Raw genomic sequence first — 16115 nt, 5'->3', positions numbered from 1 at the left:
GTGAGCCAGTGATAGGTTCGTGGGTCAAGATCACTGATGCATGTGGGAAGCAAATGCTGGCCCATGTGGTCCAATATAACAGACAAGCTACTGTAGCACAAATTGCTTAAAGGATCTGTTGCAAGCAACTTGGTACCAGATAGCACAGCACACCTTCTGCAGTCTGGTAGTACGTGTCTTGACAGGTCAAGGCTGCTTTGGCAGCAAAAGGGAGGCCAACTCAATGTTAGGCACGTGGTCATAATGCTATGCTTGATTAGTGTGTGTGTGTGTGTGTGTGTGTGTGTGTGTGTGTGTGTGTGTGTGTGTGTGTGTGTGTGTGTGTGTGTGTGTGTGTGTGCGTGCGTGTGTGTGTGTGTGCGTGCACATAATATAAATTTTGGGTGTGTGTGAGGAAAAAAATGACCCTGGAGAAAAAAAAAGAAAATGACTGTGCCCACATCTTTAAAAAGAAATGCTGAATACCAAAAGCACAAAAAATCCAAAAGTGAAAACCTTGAATAAAAAGCAGAGAGAACTGAATCACATAACAATAGGTTTTATTTCTGTAATGGTTAACATCCATTTATCACCCTTTACAGACCACCAGAGTTTGATACAACCAAAGAACACCTACCTACAAATTCAGCAATAGTTTAGTAAATATTCAGTCTAGTAAGTTATAGTGCATTTCCCACCATGTTTTATTTATTTTATATATTTTTTTATTATCATTTTAAGTTTGGTCATTGTTTAGTTTTCTGCCAGTGGTGAATAGAGATCTTGCTGACAACACTATTGGGATTTGCCATGAAGCAAGTTTTGTTTGTTTAAAAAACATCTCAGACTTTTAAAAGTCTGATTACTAAATATATTGTTGTGAATTTTATCCTTGCTTGCCTGTTTCATAATGGATGAATACATTTGTTGTTGAAGTTCTGTATAAAATTTGGGGATATTTGGTAGTCTGTGCTTGTGTAATATCATCTGCTTGTGGAACCCAAGCTATATTAGTCCTCACCAGAAATGTATTTGCTATTCCAAAATGTGCACAAAATCACAGCCCAAAAAGTTAAAGATATACCTTCTTCTTCAGGATTAGCATCCTGTTTTGTTCCCTACTAACAGCAAACTTTACCATATAGCAAGTGTTTTATATCTTAAAACAAAGTCATTGAAAAAATGAGGGAAAAAAGTAAATTTTGAACCCTTTATACACCATATAATCACACTGTAATTAATGAACTGTAATCAGCTAGAGTTTGAGTATAACACATTATTGCACAGCTTTCCACATAATACAATTAAGTACAACCTCATTGCAAAAGCTCCAAAAAGAAACATTTAAAACACTGAACTAAGAGCTGGTGGTTTGTAACCATAAACAAAAAAAAAAAAAAAAAGAAAAAAAAAAAACATTTTAAGTCTTGAAAGGCATCATTAAAGGCCAGGATGTTGCTTTTTGTTTGGCGTAAATGAGCAACGCCAAAGTCATGGCTTTTTTTAGTCACTGCTAGAGCATTTCAGATTAGGGTCATGAATCTGGTGCCACATCAGATACAAGCTACCTGACAGGAATCTGTGAACGAGTAGAGTTTCTCTATAAAAGCAAGGATCATAGCCATCATCTTTGCTGGAAGAAAGATAAAGTCCTGTTAACCTCACACCAGCGTGGGACTCAGGTTGAAGTCCTGCTTTGGACAGACATATTCCCATGTAAACATCATCAATGGGAAGAAGAGTGATAGATTGGGACATTTTGTATATAATCAAAGCTGTGTAACCAGATAAAAGGAAACCCCCACCACCACAGTAAGGGGGATAAGAGTCTGACTCCTGTACCTGAACTGGAATATAATACTTACTGTATGGGGATCGAATTGGGCCAACATATTGGATCAGATGGCCAGTAAAGAGGTGCTTCTGTCCACCTTTTTTTTCAAAGTGTTGGAGATACTCAACCATGTTGTCTGTGTTGGCAAAGACATCATCATCACCGTTTACCAGGAAGTGAACATGTGGACAGTTTCTTTCCATCCATTCGAGGAAGAGTATTTGCTTCAAGGTGAGGTTGTAAAATGTGTCACTAAAGTCCCACTGGAGAATATCATTATTCTCACGTTGCTCCATTTCAAGGAGTTTGTTCAGTCTTTCTTTCTCAAAACCATCACCTGTTGTTCCTGAGATGAAGAGCCTTCGGATCCACACACCATTATGTAATCTCTCCTCAGCCCAAGTTTTGCGCAGTACTTCTCGGCGGTCATAGTTCACAGGAGAGCTTTTAATGACCAGTAGAAGAAAGACTTCTGCAGATCTGTCGGGTCCTCCACACTTATCAGGAATGTCTAGTAGCATGGGGAAATGTCGACAGTGGCGATAGTACAGAAAGTCTTGTATATGACCAGGGAGAGAGCTGAAGTTCATGATGTTGGCAGCAGACATGTTTTGTTGACACTTTGGCCAGGAATAAATGTAAGGTGAAGTCGTGGGGGGCAGCTTTGTTTGAATGACATCATCTCTCATGATTACTTGATGTACTGTATCTTTATGGAGAAAAGTCACAGCCAGGACAACAGTTGCCACCAGGAAAGCAACTGCTTTTGAGGGGTTCATCCTCAAAAACCTGTGGTAACAGGAAAGTTTTCTCATTAGACATACCATTCAGTGACTAATTGTACAATAATGTAAAGGATTTAAGCTGCACCTGTAACTGGTTTGTAAAAGAAAGTCTTGAAAGGGAGATTTGTAAACTTTTAACAATCAGTGGTCTATTTGGCTTATTTAGATTTCTAAAACTTTGCATTACCTTTTTTCTCTCAATTAACAGTGGTCTGTCACTGTAGGGACTACTTCACAGGTACTCTAGAGCAGTGGAGCCCAACCATTTTTGAGCCACAGACCAGTTTAGTGTTAGACAATGTTTTCACAGACCGACTTTAAGGTGTCACAGATAAATATGACAAAATAAATGATACAACCACAATCAAAAGTGTGATATTTTCTAAGTATAATAATAAATGTGAATCCACTGTGTATTTGTGTGTAACTCTATCAGCAGCATCCTCATAACATCAACACAACACTAAACACTAGTGATGTGTCGTTCTGCGTCGAGGCTTCGAAGCGTGTGTCGAGTAATTGAGGGAGACTTTTGTGAAGCGTGCATCGAGGCTTGTGTCGGGACATGCGAAGCCTCGCAAACCGGCCGTACCACGTGACTGATTCAGGAAACTATTCATGGTTTTGGTGTGTGATTCGAAATATAAGGGACAGCGAAACGCAACGGATCCCCCCCATCACAGTTTGGTTTGCACTCTATTTGAGCTGCTTCTTTTTTGGTGATGGAACCAACTAAGAGGAGATTTTCCCTGTTTGGGAACATGTTTGGGATTTATTTATTGTCATCACAAAAATTGTTTATTCTGCTCAAAGCTTCACACACCAAAGCCACAACTATTATCAGTCTGTATGTTTTACACTGACTGTCCTCTTGATGGTGGAGTTTCGACCCATGGGTTCACCGATTGACTGGAAAGCTTAAATGCTTCATGAAGCTTCATCTCACCTTCACTAGATTATAATCACCCTGCCTGTTTTACATTGATTGTCCACTTGATGGAGCAATAGAGCAAATGAAACACCATGAAGCTTTGACCCATGGGTTCACTGATTCGATGGAAAGCTTCAAAGCTTCATGAAGCTTCATCTCACCATCACTAGTAAACAAGACAACGACGCAACAAATCACAGAAGAAAACTGAGGGCTTAAATACACACAACGTAATTAGGGCAAGTAAAAACTGCAGGGAACAACAGGTGAAACAAATGAACCTAATGACACATGGGAAGCAAAACTGAACACAAAGTACAGGGAACACGAGACTGTCAAAATAAAACAGGAAGTCAGACAGAGGAACAAAGATGTAGACTTGACACATGGAAACACAAGGAACTAGATGTGGCCAGGTGAGACTTTAGTTTGGTGGTCATTCCCTTCCGGGGGCTCGCATTCCATTTCCGCCTGTTGCGACACACCTGTGGCTGATTATGGTGCAGTGTCGCAGCAGCATAAGAGGGCTGGGATTCAGCCTTGCAGCAGTCCTCTTTTTCCTGTGCCATTCTGGGTGTTCAGCAGCAACTGTAGCTGTGCTGGAGTTTAAGTGATTCACTGCGTGATCACGCACGTTAGGCTAACTGTGGCACGTCGGCGCCGCTAGCGACCAAGTTGAGAGCGTGCCCGTGGCTACTCCATCACAGTTTTGTGTCTCTGGGTCAATTGGTGGCTACCACTATTCTGGGATTTCTTCCCTACCAGTCTGCTGTTTTGCCTACCGGCCTGTTTTGCTTACGGGGCTTGCGAAATAAATATTGTTTTGCCTTACAAGAATAAAGTGCATGAGGAGCACTGTTAAGCTGTTGCAGAGAGCGGCATGTGGCTGCGGGTTGGGCTGGCTACTTCAGGGACCAGCAAGTTTAACCCAGAAGTGTGAAGTTGCAGCAGTGTCGCACTCCTCGGACAGTTTTATTTGGGGGCTTAAAGCTCTGAGACACCTTTTATAGCGTGAGCCTGTGAGCTCTGTGTGTTCTTTTTTATTGAACCCAGCTGATCTTGTGTGTTGTTTTTAATTGTGTTCTTATCTTTTGTTTTAGTGTGGGCGAGCCAGTGGTCGAGGGGTCCTTGCCCTGGTGGTGGGAAGTTTTGTGTGGCACATTTGCAGTGTTGTGCACTGGGTGACGTTGTGGTGCTGTGCGCCCTTGTGTGTAGTGTGCGTGTGCGTGTGTGTTTCGGTCCGGATCCAGTCCAGCCACTGGTGAGTCCATACATTTATACCTCCCAATATAATTATTGTTGTATTTTATCATTCTTTCCCTTGGCCTAGTAGGGTTGTTGTGGCCGAGTCTGGGAGGTGTTTAAAGTGTTTTTGTTCAGCTGAGTATTCTTGTTTTATTAAGTATATGTTGGTTTTATTGCTCATTGTGTGTTTTTCTTTTGTTTTAAATAAAGTATTTTATTGGATTATTAAGAGAGATCCTTCTTCTTTGGCCTGGTGCATTTTGAACTTGTGAACCTTGTAATCTTTATAGTAATTAATTAATTTATTATTCCGGAGGGATCCTTTTCCTCCGGTGGCGTTGTCGGAAATTTTAGAGCTCTTGTGAGTGTAAGAAATTGCAGCCGTGCTACAATCTGGCATTGTCGGCAGGATTGCATTGTTTGAAGGCCAAGAAAAGGGGTTTCTGTTATCTTTTATTCTTTTTAAACAGGATTATGATATTTTTTGTTTTCTTTTGTAAGAATAACATTATTGTGGTGGGTTGTTTATAGGCAAAACAGCAGTACCTGGTTGTAGGGACAGCGAAAAGTGTGAATTCGTATTTGTCTGGTTATGATGGAGGAGGAAGTGCAGCAGCTTAAGGAATTAGTAGTGCAGTTGTGGGCTGAGAATGAGCGGCTTCTTCAGGAGAGGAGCGCTGGGTCTGATGGGGTTAGAGCCGGCCCCTCTGACCCGCCTGGTCCTGTTTCATTTGGTGCCCCCCACCCTATTACCGAGCGGTTGGTGGTGGTGCCTCTGGACCGTAAATGTCCCATGTTCAGTGGCAAGGCTGGGTTAGGCATAGTAGAATGGATTGAGGAAATGCGGGCCTGCATGCGTGCTCGGTACCTGTCAGCTGCTGATCCCCTCCATGTACGGGCTGCTGTGTGGCGTACAGGGCAGTTCGGGCCCTGTACCTCCTCTTTCCTCGAGGTCTGAGATATGTGAGCTACGTGAGTTGTTGCAGCGACAGCAAGAGCAACTGAATCAGCTCACGCAAGCTGTGGCCTCCTTGCAGCCTCCAAAACCGGTCGACTGATCGACACATAAGGCCTCTGCCATTTGTAGGCGGTGCCAACGGCCAGGGCATTTTGCAAGGGAATGTCGTAACGAGCAAGTGCCACATCGGGCTCGAGTCACTGCCATGACGAGCCAGCCCCAGGACCCGGTACATTCTGACGCTTCGGTCAGGCTGACGGAAAACTGAAGCCCACCGAGCTGTGGAGGCACGGTTCTGGTGGGCAGTTGGATGGCTCGGTTGAGGGGCGCTTGGGTAAATTAATGTCATCGTGCCCAACGATGGACGTAGCCCTGGGGGAAGTGGTGGTTCCGTGCTTGGTAGACACCGGTTCCATGGTGTCTACAGTAACAGAGAGTTTCTTTAGGGAACACTTTGCCCCGTGGGGACCCGAGCGGTTACAGTCTTGCCATTGGCTGCAGTTTTGGGCTGCTAATGGCTTGTCTATCCCGTATGTTGGCTATCTGGAGCTTAATGTGTCGTTGTACGGTAAAGAGATGCCAGACTGTGGGATCCTGATTGTGAGAGATCCTCCGGGATGGGTATCTACCCCAGGCATTTTGGGAATGAATGTCATTCATCGTTGCTATCAGGAATTATTTGGGGAGCATGGCTCTGCACTGCTTGATTCCTGTGTTGTGTTGCAGGCTCCAGAGCCTGTGGTGAAGGCATTACAGCAGTGCCATCAGACCACTGAGCAGGCACCGAAGGACCTGGTTGGGACCGTTAAGGTTCGGGGCCCTCGAGTGGTGCGTGTGCCGGGTGGAACTATGAAGTTGGTCCCTATTACTTGTTCAGAGCAATTATCTGGTCAAACAGTGCTCTTTGAGCCCCCGGAGTCTGGTTTACCCGCTGGTCTGTTGGCTTCACCATGTTTGGTCCAGGTTACCAAGGGCACTGCCTATTTTCCAGTGACCAATGTGGGGACCGTAGAGGCTCTCCTGCATCCACGCACTAGTCTGGGGACATTAAGTGGGGTAGTGGTGGTTAGCCTTCCGGCAGGGGTTAGCAAGATGGGTGCTTCCCCTGCAGCTGCCCCTCAAACTACTGCCACTTCTGTCCAGGGCAAGCTTGAGGCAATGGACCTTTCGGTATTGACCGAATCAGAGCAACAGGGTGTAAAATCCTGCCTGCATAAATACATCTCTGTTTTCTCTAGCGGGGATGGTGATTTGGGTTGCTCTTCTCTCGTATCACACGAGATACCATTGCTGGACGATGTTCCAGTTCGGCAGCGTTATCGCCGCATCCCTCCTTCAGACTACGAGGTAGTCCGGGACCACATCAATCAGTTGTTGGAAGCACAGGTGATACGGGAAAGCAGTAGTCCCTACGCTTCCCCGATCATCTTGGTCCGAAAGAAGGATGGTAGCCTGCGACTATGCGTCGATTACCAGCTGTTGAATAGCAAGACTAGGAAAGATGCATTTCCCCTACCACGGATTGAAGAAAGTCTGGATGCATTGGCGGGAGCTCGGTGGTTTTCGACCATTGATTTGGCCAGCGGTTATAATCAAGTTCCAGTTGCAGAATGGGACAAGCCAAAGCCTGCCTTTTGCACACCGTTTGGCTTGTTTGAGTGGAACCGAATGCCCTTCAGCCTCTGTAATGCTCCCAGCACATTCCAGCGGCTGATGCAGAGGATGTTTGGGGACCAGCAGTGTCAGTCCCTGCTTCTCTATCTCGACGACATTATCATCTTTTCATCCTCCGTGTCACAACACCTACAGCGATTAGAGGTAGTCCTTGATCGCTTACGACAGGAAGGATTGAAAGTCAAGTTAGAGAACTGTGCCTTTTTCCAACAAGAGGTTAAATACCTTGGACACGTGATCTCCCGTAGTGGCGTTGCTACTGACCACTTGGCTACAGCCAACGAATGTCTCAACATTACGCTCATTTCTGGGGTTCGCCAGCTATTATCGGTGCTTTGTGAAAGGGTTTGCCACGTTGGCTGCTCCTTTACATAAAGTGGTAGCCACCCTGCATGGTACAAAGACCAGGAGGAGCTCAGGACAGGCCCTGAGTGAGGTTTGGACTTCGCAGTGCGAAGCAAGCTTTGAGACGCTGAAAGCCCGATTGGTACGCGTCCATTTTTCCTATAGGTTGACACAAGTTACAGCGGCCTTGGCGCTGTTCTCTCCCAGGAGACCGAGAGTGGGGTCAGACCAGTGGCCTATGCCAGCTGAGGGCTGCGGCCTACAGAGCGTAATATGACCAACTACAGCTCGATGAAGCTCGAGTTCTTGGCGCTGAAATGGGCCATGACTGAGAATTTCAGGGAATATTTGTTAGGACATAACCCTCTATAACTTATTGCGTACACTGCCATTCTCTCGGAAGCACGATTGGGCCTCATGTCTGCCACATGTGCTGTTTTGCTATAACAGCACCGCTCACCCAGGTACTGGTGAGTCACCTTTTTTCTTTATGTTCGGCCAAGAACCTCGGCTACCTGTAGATTTCTTGTTGGGGCAAGTGCCGGATGCTGTGCCTGGAGAAATACAGGATTGGATGGTCGAACATCAAGCTAGGCTAAAGGTTGCTTTCTCCGAAGCTAGTGAACGGTTGGCGGTGGCCGCCACTCGGTGAAAGGAGAGGCATGACTGGAAGGTTTGTGTCACACCTCTGGCAGCGGATGAGCTGGTGTACTTGCGAGATTGTGGGGCACGAGGTCGGCACAAAATTCAAGATGTGTGGGATTCTGGGTTATACCACGTCCTGAAAGGACCCCAAAGTGAAGGTGCTGTGTACACTGTTGCCCCGGTAGAAAACCTAGACAAAACACGACATGTCAATCGAGATATGTTGAAGGCGCATATAGGTCCAGGGCCCTCGCTGTTGGGTGCTGAGGCTCTGTCCTCGGTAGCAATTACTAAAGGGGAGCAGGATTCCCTTAGCGAGGACGAATTGTGGTTTTCTTTTGTTTTAAATAAAGTATTTTATTGGATTATTAAGAGAGATCCCTCTTCTTTGGCCTGGTGCATTTCGAACTTGTGAACCTTGTAATCTTTATAGTAATTAATTTATTTATTATTCCGGAGGGATCCTTTTCCTTACACTCTTGCGAGTGTAAGAAATTGCCGCCGTGCTACATAGAGATAACAAGCTTAAACCCCATAACCCAAAGAAACCCAGAAAAGAACAGACAAATGAAGCCAAAACAACCACACAGGGTCACATGGACCCTGGACCATGACACCAACTAGAAGAAGACTTTGTCATTATATGTAAACATATAATGAAATTTGCATTCCAGAACACCCATCCAAGAGAAATACAAACAACAGAAACAAACAGGGGAGACAGGTGTCTGAGGCCACGCAGCCATTTTACCGGCACTACCTTTAGCAGGAAAAGATACACTGGGATAGGTAGGTAAGGGGAGATACACTTACCTAGGGGAGATAGGTAGGTTAAAAAAAAATCATCTCGTACTGTGTTCATTATCAACACCTTACGATGTTCCAAAAAACACCTCAGCAAAGCAGTAGCACATTTAAAGTCTGGAGAGCACTAGGGTGGGTAGGGGAGGGGCTGCCAGCGGAGACGAGCAGGATAATGTCATGGCCAGCCAGCTTCGAGGCTGTTCATGATAATGTTCATAATAAGATGGTATAGTCAGCCTTGGTTGCCAGGATACCAGTTCATACAGGTCACAACACGGGGCGGGGGTGAAGAGCATCTTCTGATGCTTCTGATTTGTGTGACTTCAACTTAGGCCATTTTTTTGCTGTATATAGCACATGAAAAAATACAATCCACCATAATGCTGAATCAGTGTGAGCCCTGAGTTTGTGTCTCTGCAATTTTTTTTTTTTTTGCTGGCTTGTGGGTTCACTGGGTTTGGCCCAGCACTCACCAATACAAGCTGTGATTTCACATGGAGTGCAGAGCTGCAGAGGCGCAGTGTTGAGCACCGTAATGTCAGCTTGACTTGGTGATATGGAAATTATTTATCAAATGAGAGAGACAAGATTCTGTTAGATGGTTTTTATTCTTGTAAGTCACACACACACACAGAGGAGTGTAAATGAGTTCTGAATCTTGCACAAGACACAGTCTCTTTATAACACCTCTCACACACACCCCTTCTTAGCTGAACGGTTAATGCCACAGATACAGTGGGTGTGGAAAGTACTCAGACCCCTTTAAATTTGCCATTCCATTTAAGACTTTAAAAGTAAGTAAAAGAATCTTAAAATCAATATGAGGCTGGACAGGGAGCCAGTGTAAACCTGCTAGAACTGGAGTGATGTGTTCATGCTTTCTAGTACCTGTTAAAACATGTGCTGCAGCATTTTGGACTACCTGCAAACAATGGAGAGATGATTGTTCGAGACCCAAATACAGAGAATTACAGTAGGGGCTGAAGAAGAGGAATAAAAATGAATAAAGAGGAATAAAAACTGAAATATCACATGGTCATAAGTATTCAGACCCTTTGCTCAGTACTGAGTAGAAGCACCCTTTTGAGCTAGTACAACATGAGTCTTCTTGGGAATGATGCAAAAAGTTTTTCACACCTGGATTTGGGGATCCTCTGCCATTCTTCCTTGCAGATCCTCTCCAGTTCCCTCAGGTTGGATGGTGAATGTTGGTGGACAGCCATTTTCAGGTCTCTCCAGAGATGCGCAATTGGGTTCAGGTCAGGGCTCTGGCTGGGCCAGTCAAGAATGGTCATAGAGTTGTTCCGAAGCCACTCCTTTGTTATTTTAGCTGTGTGCTTAGGGTCATTGTCTTTTTGGAAAGCGAACCTTCGGCCCAGTCTGAGGTCCTCAGCACTCTGGAAGAGGTTTTCCTCCAGGGTATACTTGGCTGCATTCATCTTTCATATTTCATCTTACCAGTTGTTTTGTTCCTGCAGCTAAAAAGCACCCCCCATAGCATGATGCTGTCACCACCATGTTTCACTTTTGGGATTGTATTGGGCATGTGATGAAGTTTTCTCCACACATACTGCTAAGAATTAACGCCAAAAAGTTCAGTCTTTGGCTACGTTCACACTGCAGCCTAAAGTGACCCAGTTCCGATTTTTTTGCTGTCATGCGACCTGTATCCCATCTTTTCATGACAGTCTGAACAACACAGATCCGATTTTTTCAAATGCAACCCAGGCCACTTGGATATGTGGTCCTAAACCCGATACGTATCCTCCGATTTTTTCAAATGCGACCTGTGTCTGTACGGCCAGGTCACGTTTATCCGACCCGCACGTCATTGATTCTCGACAAACATCACTATTCTGTGTCCCATTACGCGGACGCGGTAAGGAAAACAAACTTACTTCCACAAACACTGAGCACACTCCCTACGTCTGATGTTATCGCGTCCTCTACTGCGCATGTGGGACACTTTTAGGTTCGTTTGCAGTTCACACACAGATCACATACAAATCGCATGTATTTGGAAATGTGAACGACCACGCAAAAAAAGAAAATATCGGATTTCACAAAAAATTGGAACTGGGTCACTTCAGGCTGCAGTGTGAACGTAGCCTTTGTCTCATCAGACCAGAGAATCTTATTTCTCATAGTCTGGAAGTTCTTCGTGTTTTTTTGGTAAACTCTATGGGGGGTTTCATATGTCTTGCACTGAGGAGAGGCTTCCATCGGGCCACTCTGCCATAACTGCCTAACTGGTGAAGGGCTGCAGCGATAGTTGACTGTGGAACTTTCTCCCAACTCCCTACTGCGTCTCTGGAGCTCAGCCACAGTGATCTTTAGGTTCTTCTTAGAGTTCTGGTCATCCCAAACTTCTTCCATTTAAGGACTATGGAGGCCACTGTGATCTTAGGAACCTTGCGTGCTGCATGAAATTCTTTTGTAACCTAAGCCAGATCGGTGCCTTGCTACAATTCTGCCTCTGAGCTCCTTGGGCAGTTCCTTTGACCTCATGATTCTCATTTGCTCTGACATGCTCTGTGAGCTGTGAGGTCTTATATAGACAGGAGTGTGCCTTTCCTAATCAAGTCCAGTCAGTTTAATTAAACACAGCTGGACTCCAATGAAGGAGTAGAACCATCTCAAGGAGGATCAGAAGAAATGGACAGCATGTGAGTTAAATATGAGGGTCTGAATACCATGTTATATTTTATATATCAAACGTTTCTTTATATACTCAACATATAATAGAGTGCTCCAAATAAAAAAACAAAAGATTGGAAATCAGAAAAAACAAAGGCCTCTGAGGAGTTGATCCTGTTTCTCCTGCCTGATGACCTGCCCTGTTTTATTCTTGTAATTGCACTAAGGCAGGGGTCGGCAACCCGCGGCTCATTCAGGCTTAATCTGCGGCTCTGTGCGGCTCGCGGAAGTAAATTATAAGTATCCAATTGAAGTGCATTTTATTTTTGTCAGTTCGGTTTTTGTTGTAGTTTTAAATTTAAACATTATTGTGATCTTGAAATATTAAAATAAAATGATTTTATTTATATATTTATTTATTTATTTTCGTTTCTCAATATATGCGTCACTCGCAGTACCCGCTACCGGCTTCCGCTAGTATTTGCAGCTCTCACTGTTTTGTTTTCCGGGGAAACCGGGTTCAAATGGCTCTTTCTAGATTACAGGTTGCCGACACCTGTACTAAGGGATGAACAATTCATACAGTGGCTTGCAAAAGTATTTGTAAAATACTTTTTTATTTGTAAAAAATGTTTTGAATCATGTATAATTTTCTTTCCACTTCACAATTGTATACTACTTTGTGTTGGTCTTTCACATTAAATTCCAGTGAAATATATTTACGTTTGTGGTTGTAATATGATAAAATATGGAAAAGTTCAACGAGTATGAATACTTTTGCAAGCCACTGTATATGCCTGTGCAGGTTGTTTGTGGAGCCTGCTCAATAGTAAATTTTAAATTTGCAGTCTACACAGTCTATCACATTAATCCTTTAACACCAGGCGATTGTTTCCTGACCTTACTAGCTGCGAACAGCTGATTAAGACATAGCATCTCACCTCAGTCAGTTGGTTAAAGGAACCTGATCAGCTGGCTTTTTACGTAACTCAGCAACCATTACTTATTCAATTTGACCAGTAAAAACACAGAAAATTCTTCAAGGGTTTTAAAAATTTCAAAACTGCACTTCTATTGCCTCCCTATGTTACATTTGATGGTTGCTTGTAGGGCTGCAATGATTCCTCAAGTAACTCAAATGATTTAATTATAAAAAAATCGAACGAAGCAAATTTGTTGCTTCAAAGGTTCATTTAAACTCTGCAGCGCTCAGGTGTCTCCATGTAAGTGGAGCATTTCACCTGCATTAGCAGCAAAGTTCTCTGTTGTCATCTTCTTTATCTTCATTTTGTGGGTTTAATGGCGATTGGCAAACCAACTGGACTGGAGTGTGGATCAGGAGTTAGTGTGGAGTTAGACCCCCCCCCCCCCCCCCCCCCCCCACCACACACACACACACACACACACACATACTAAAAAGTTCTCAGTCGAGATGGATTCCCTTTAACATTGAGTGGATCACCACTGACATGTTTTTCCACGCCTCCACTGCTCTCTGCCATGTGCTCGCTGTGCTGAGAATTTCAGCTGTTATTTTTTTATTCTTTATTTCAGTTGTTAGCTCCCTGGACGGATCTCTATAACCAGAGTTTGCTAGCAAGCTATATGTATATACATATATATATATATATATATATATATGTATCCGCATCCTTCGAAGGACCCGGCCCCGACCCCTGCGCAGCCCACGAAGACCGCAAAGGCCGGAAGTGAGCGGCTAGCCTTCATATCAGCGTCGCCTGCCCTCACCTCAGCGTAGCTCATGTCGCCTACCAACCATGAGTGCAAAGCACAGCTGTGGAAAAGCAGCTGGTTAAATGGAGAACAACCTTTTTCTCCCTTTTCTGGTTTAATTTTAAATCTTTAATTCAAAATAAGCTGTTAAAACAAGCATAACACATTTCAACATCAAGGAATACAGCTGAGCGAATGATTAATTTCCAGCTACATTAAGTGAGACATTAATGTTGAATAAAACTATCAAGTTATGATCCTTAACTTTAATTTCATGAGTTTATCACAGGAAAATAAACAAAATTTTGAAGTTTTAGCTTATGTATATTGATTCATATATCAACCAAACTTAAATAAATATTTCTTATGTTAAATATTTAAATGTGATTAAAATGCGATTAATTTAGATTAATTAATTACAAAGCTCCTAATTAATTCGATTAATTTTTTTAATCGAATCCCACCCCTAATACATATATATATATATTTATATATATATATATATATATATATATATATATATATATATACTCACGGTTGGTAGGCGACATGAGCTACGCTGAGGTGAGGGCAATATTTGATTATTTAACCACTCTTCTTGGCACACCTCAAAGTGGGGAAAATTTGTTGTTACGCTACTGCATGATGTGAAAACAGTGATTGCTGGAATATTTCGTCAGTGGTGGGAATAGTCTCAACAGTCTTTAAGGAATACAATAAACTTAACTGACATCTGAAAAAAGGAGTGTTTAGTTTGTTTGATTGTCTATTTAAACTCCTCCTGGAGCACATTCCAACTTTACTTCTTTCACTACATTCAGAGGATTTTTAGTTTGTGTCATCTTCTCTGAATGTTCACCAGAATTGCAAAATAGTTCAACAATGTGCTTTAAGCTATTTTCAAAGGAGTGAAAAATCTACCTTAACTGTCAGCTTGAATGTCATTTACAGAAATGTTTACACAAAACTGGCAGACAGCACAAATATAGCCATCTCTCTCTGTACAAATATATACACAAACACACAAGTCATGTTGCTTTTGTCTGTAACTAAATGACTATCAGCTGATTCTGAAATTCTTCAAACTGCTTAAATATAACAGTATCAAACCATTTTACTCTCCAAATTTGGTTCCTTACCGTGGAAGAAAGAAGAAAAAATAAATCCAAACAAACAAAAAACATTGGAGCATCAGGAAGATTATATAACAGAGCTTCTAAAAACTTTCACATTTCAGTACTCAAATAATCCAGAATTTAAATTCTTGACTTTCTGATTCAACATAAAAACTCACCTTCAACACATATGGTTCTATTTTCTTGACACAACATGAGGCAGAAACACATCACAGACCAGTTTCACATCCACTCATTCCAGTTTACAGAAACAGCTATACTCAGAGATTTTTTACATCTGGAATGAGATTCTATATTACGCTGGAACAATAAACTCAACAGTTATGCTTTACAAACATGCATTTCACTGATGAAATACACACTTTAAACAACTGACTCAAATCTTACTGGCCACTATCTGCTCACTTCACAAGCTCTCTCCTTTGTAGCCTCTGTAGCTCCTTAAACTTGAAAACATATATTAAACATAAATATCTAAAAATCTATCTGTTACTATAAACATCAGTTTTGTTCAGCAGTAATTACCTCAGCATATTGGCAGATCAGTGCAGTTGACAAGTATCCCTCAGGTCAGTTGTGAGAAAGTTGTGTGAAGACAGGTTCAACTGCTCAAACTTTAAAGGCTGTTACCAGGAAATACTTTGACCTGGGTTCAGTTGATCAGGTATCCCAAGGCAAACTATCCTTTTAAAACACTATATTATTCTAATTATTTGATGTAGGAGAAAATGTATTGAAATAAAAAGATAAAATAATAAATAATGCAAAGATAAATACATTTGTCATAGCTTGGTGATATTATTAAGGTTAAAGTTAGTGGCACAGAAATACAACCAGTGTACAGTCAAAGCTACCTGAGAAGGCAGTGTCAGGGTGGAGACTGTTTTAGGTAAAACAAAGCTGATGTGGCCCTCCTGAAATGCTTTCCAAATGGTTTTGTGTTGCAGATCAAAGTTTGACCATATTTGTGTTTTCCCAAAACCACTGGCTGAAATGCAGCCTCCATGGTGTGTTACAGATGGCTGTAGACACTCACTGTTATACCTTCCTCCTGACTTCCTTCACACATACTGATAACAGTTTGAACCAGAGGTTCCAAATCATTACATGAGACCTGTTTAACTGGTTCTCAGTCCCATTCTGATCAGGTTTCAGTGAACAGTAGATGGATTAACTGAAGATCCAGATAATCTCTGGCTCTCTTTCACAATGTGTCTTTTGTCCTGTCTCTCTCTCCTCACCCCAGCTGGTCACAGCAGGTGGCTGCCCCTCCCTGAACCTGGTTCTGCAGGTTTCTTCTCATCCTTCCCACTGTTGCTAAGTACTTGCTCACAGGGGGCCGTTTTGACTGTTGGGTTTTCTCCTTAATTATTGTATGGTCTTTACATTACAATATAATCCACCTTGA

General features: G+C 42.8%; 1 protein-coding gene across 1 annotated transcript; it reads right to left on the bottom strand.

Annotated features, from left to right (window-relative positions):
* Nucleotides 1-615: 615 nt before the first annotated feature.
* Nucleotides 616-15287, bottom strand: LOC115792460 (N-acetyllactosaminide beta-1,3-N-acetylglucosaminyltransferase 3-like). The gene is made up of 2 exons (XM_030746997.1): nt 15233-15287; nt 616-2602 (listed from the first exon to the last, which is right to left on the bottom strand). The coding sequence occupies exons 1-2, from the start codon at nt 15238-15240 to the stop codon at nt 1483-1485; spliced, it is 1128 nt and encodes a 375-aa protein (XP_030602857.1). The 5' UTR covers nt 15241-15287; the 3' UTR covers nt 616-1482.
* Nucleotides 15288-16115: the final 828 nt, after the last annotated feature.

This window comes from Archocentrus centrarchus, chromosome 14, assembly GCF_007364275.1.
Source record: "Archocentrus centrarchus isolate MPI-CPG fArcCen1 chromosome 14, fArcCen1, whole genome shotgun sequence".
NCBI lineage: Eukaryota > Metazoa > Chordata > Actinopteri > Cichliformes > Cichlidae > Archocentrus > Archocentrus centrarchus.
Note: the sequence above shows the minus strand (reverse complement) of the source record. Positions and strands in the feature narration are given on the sequence as shown.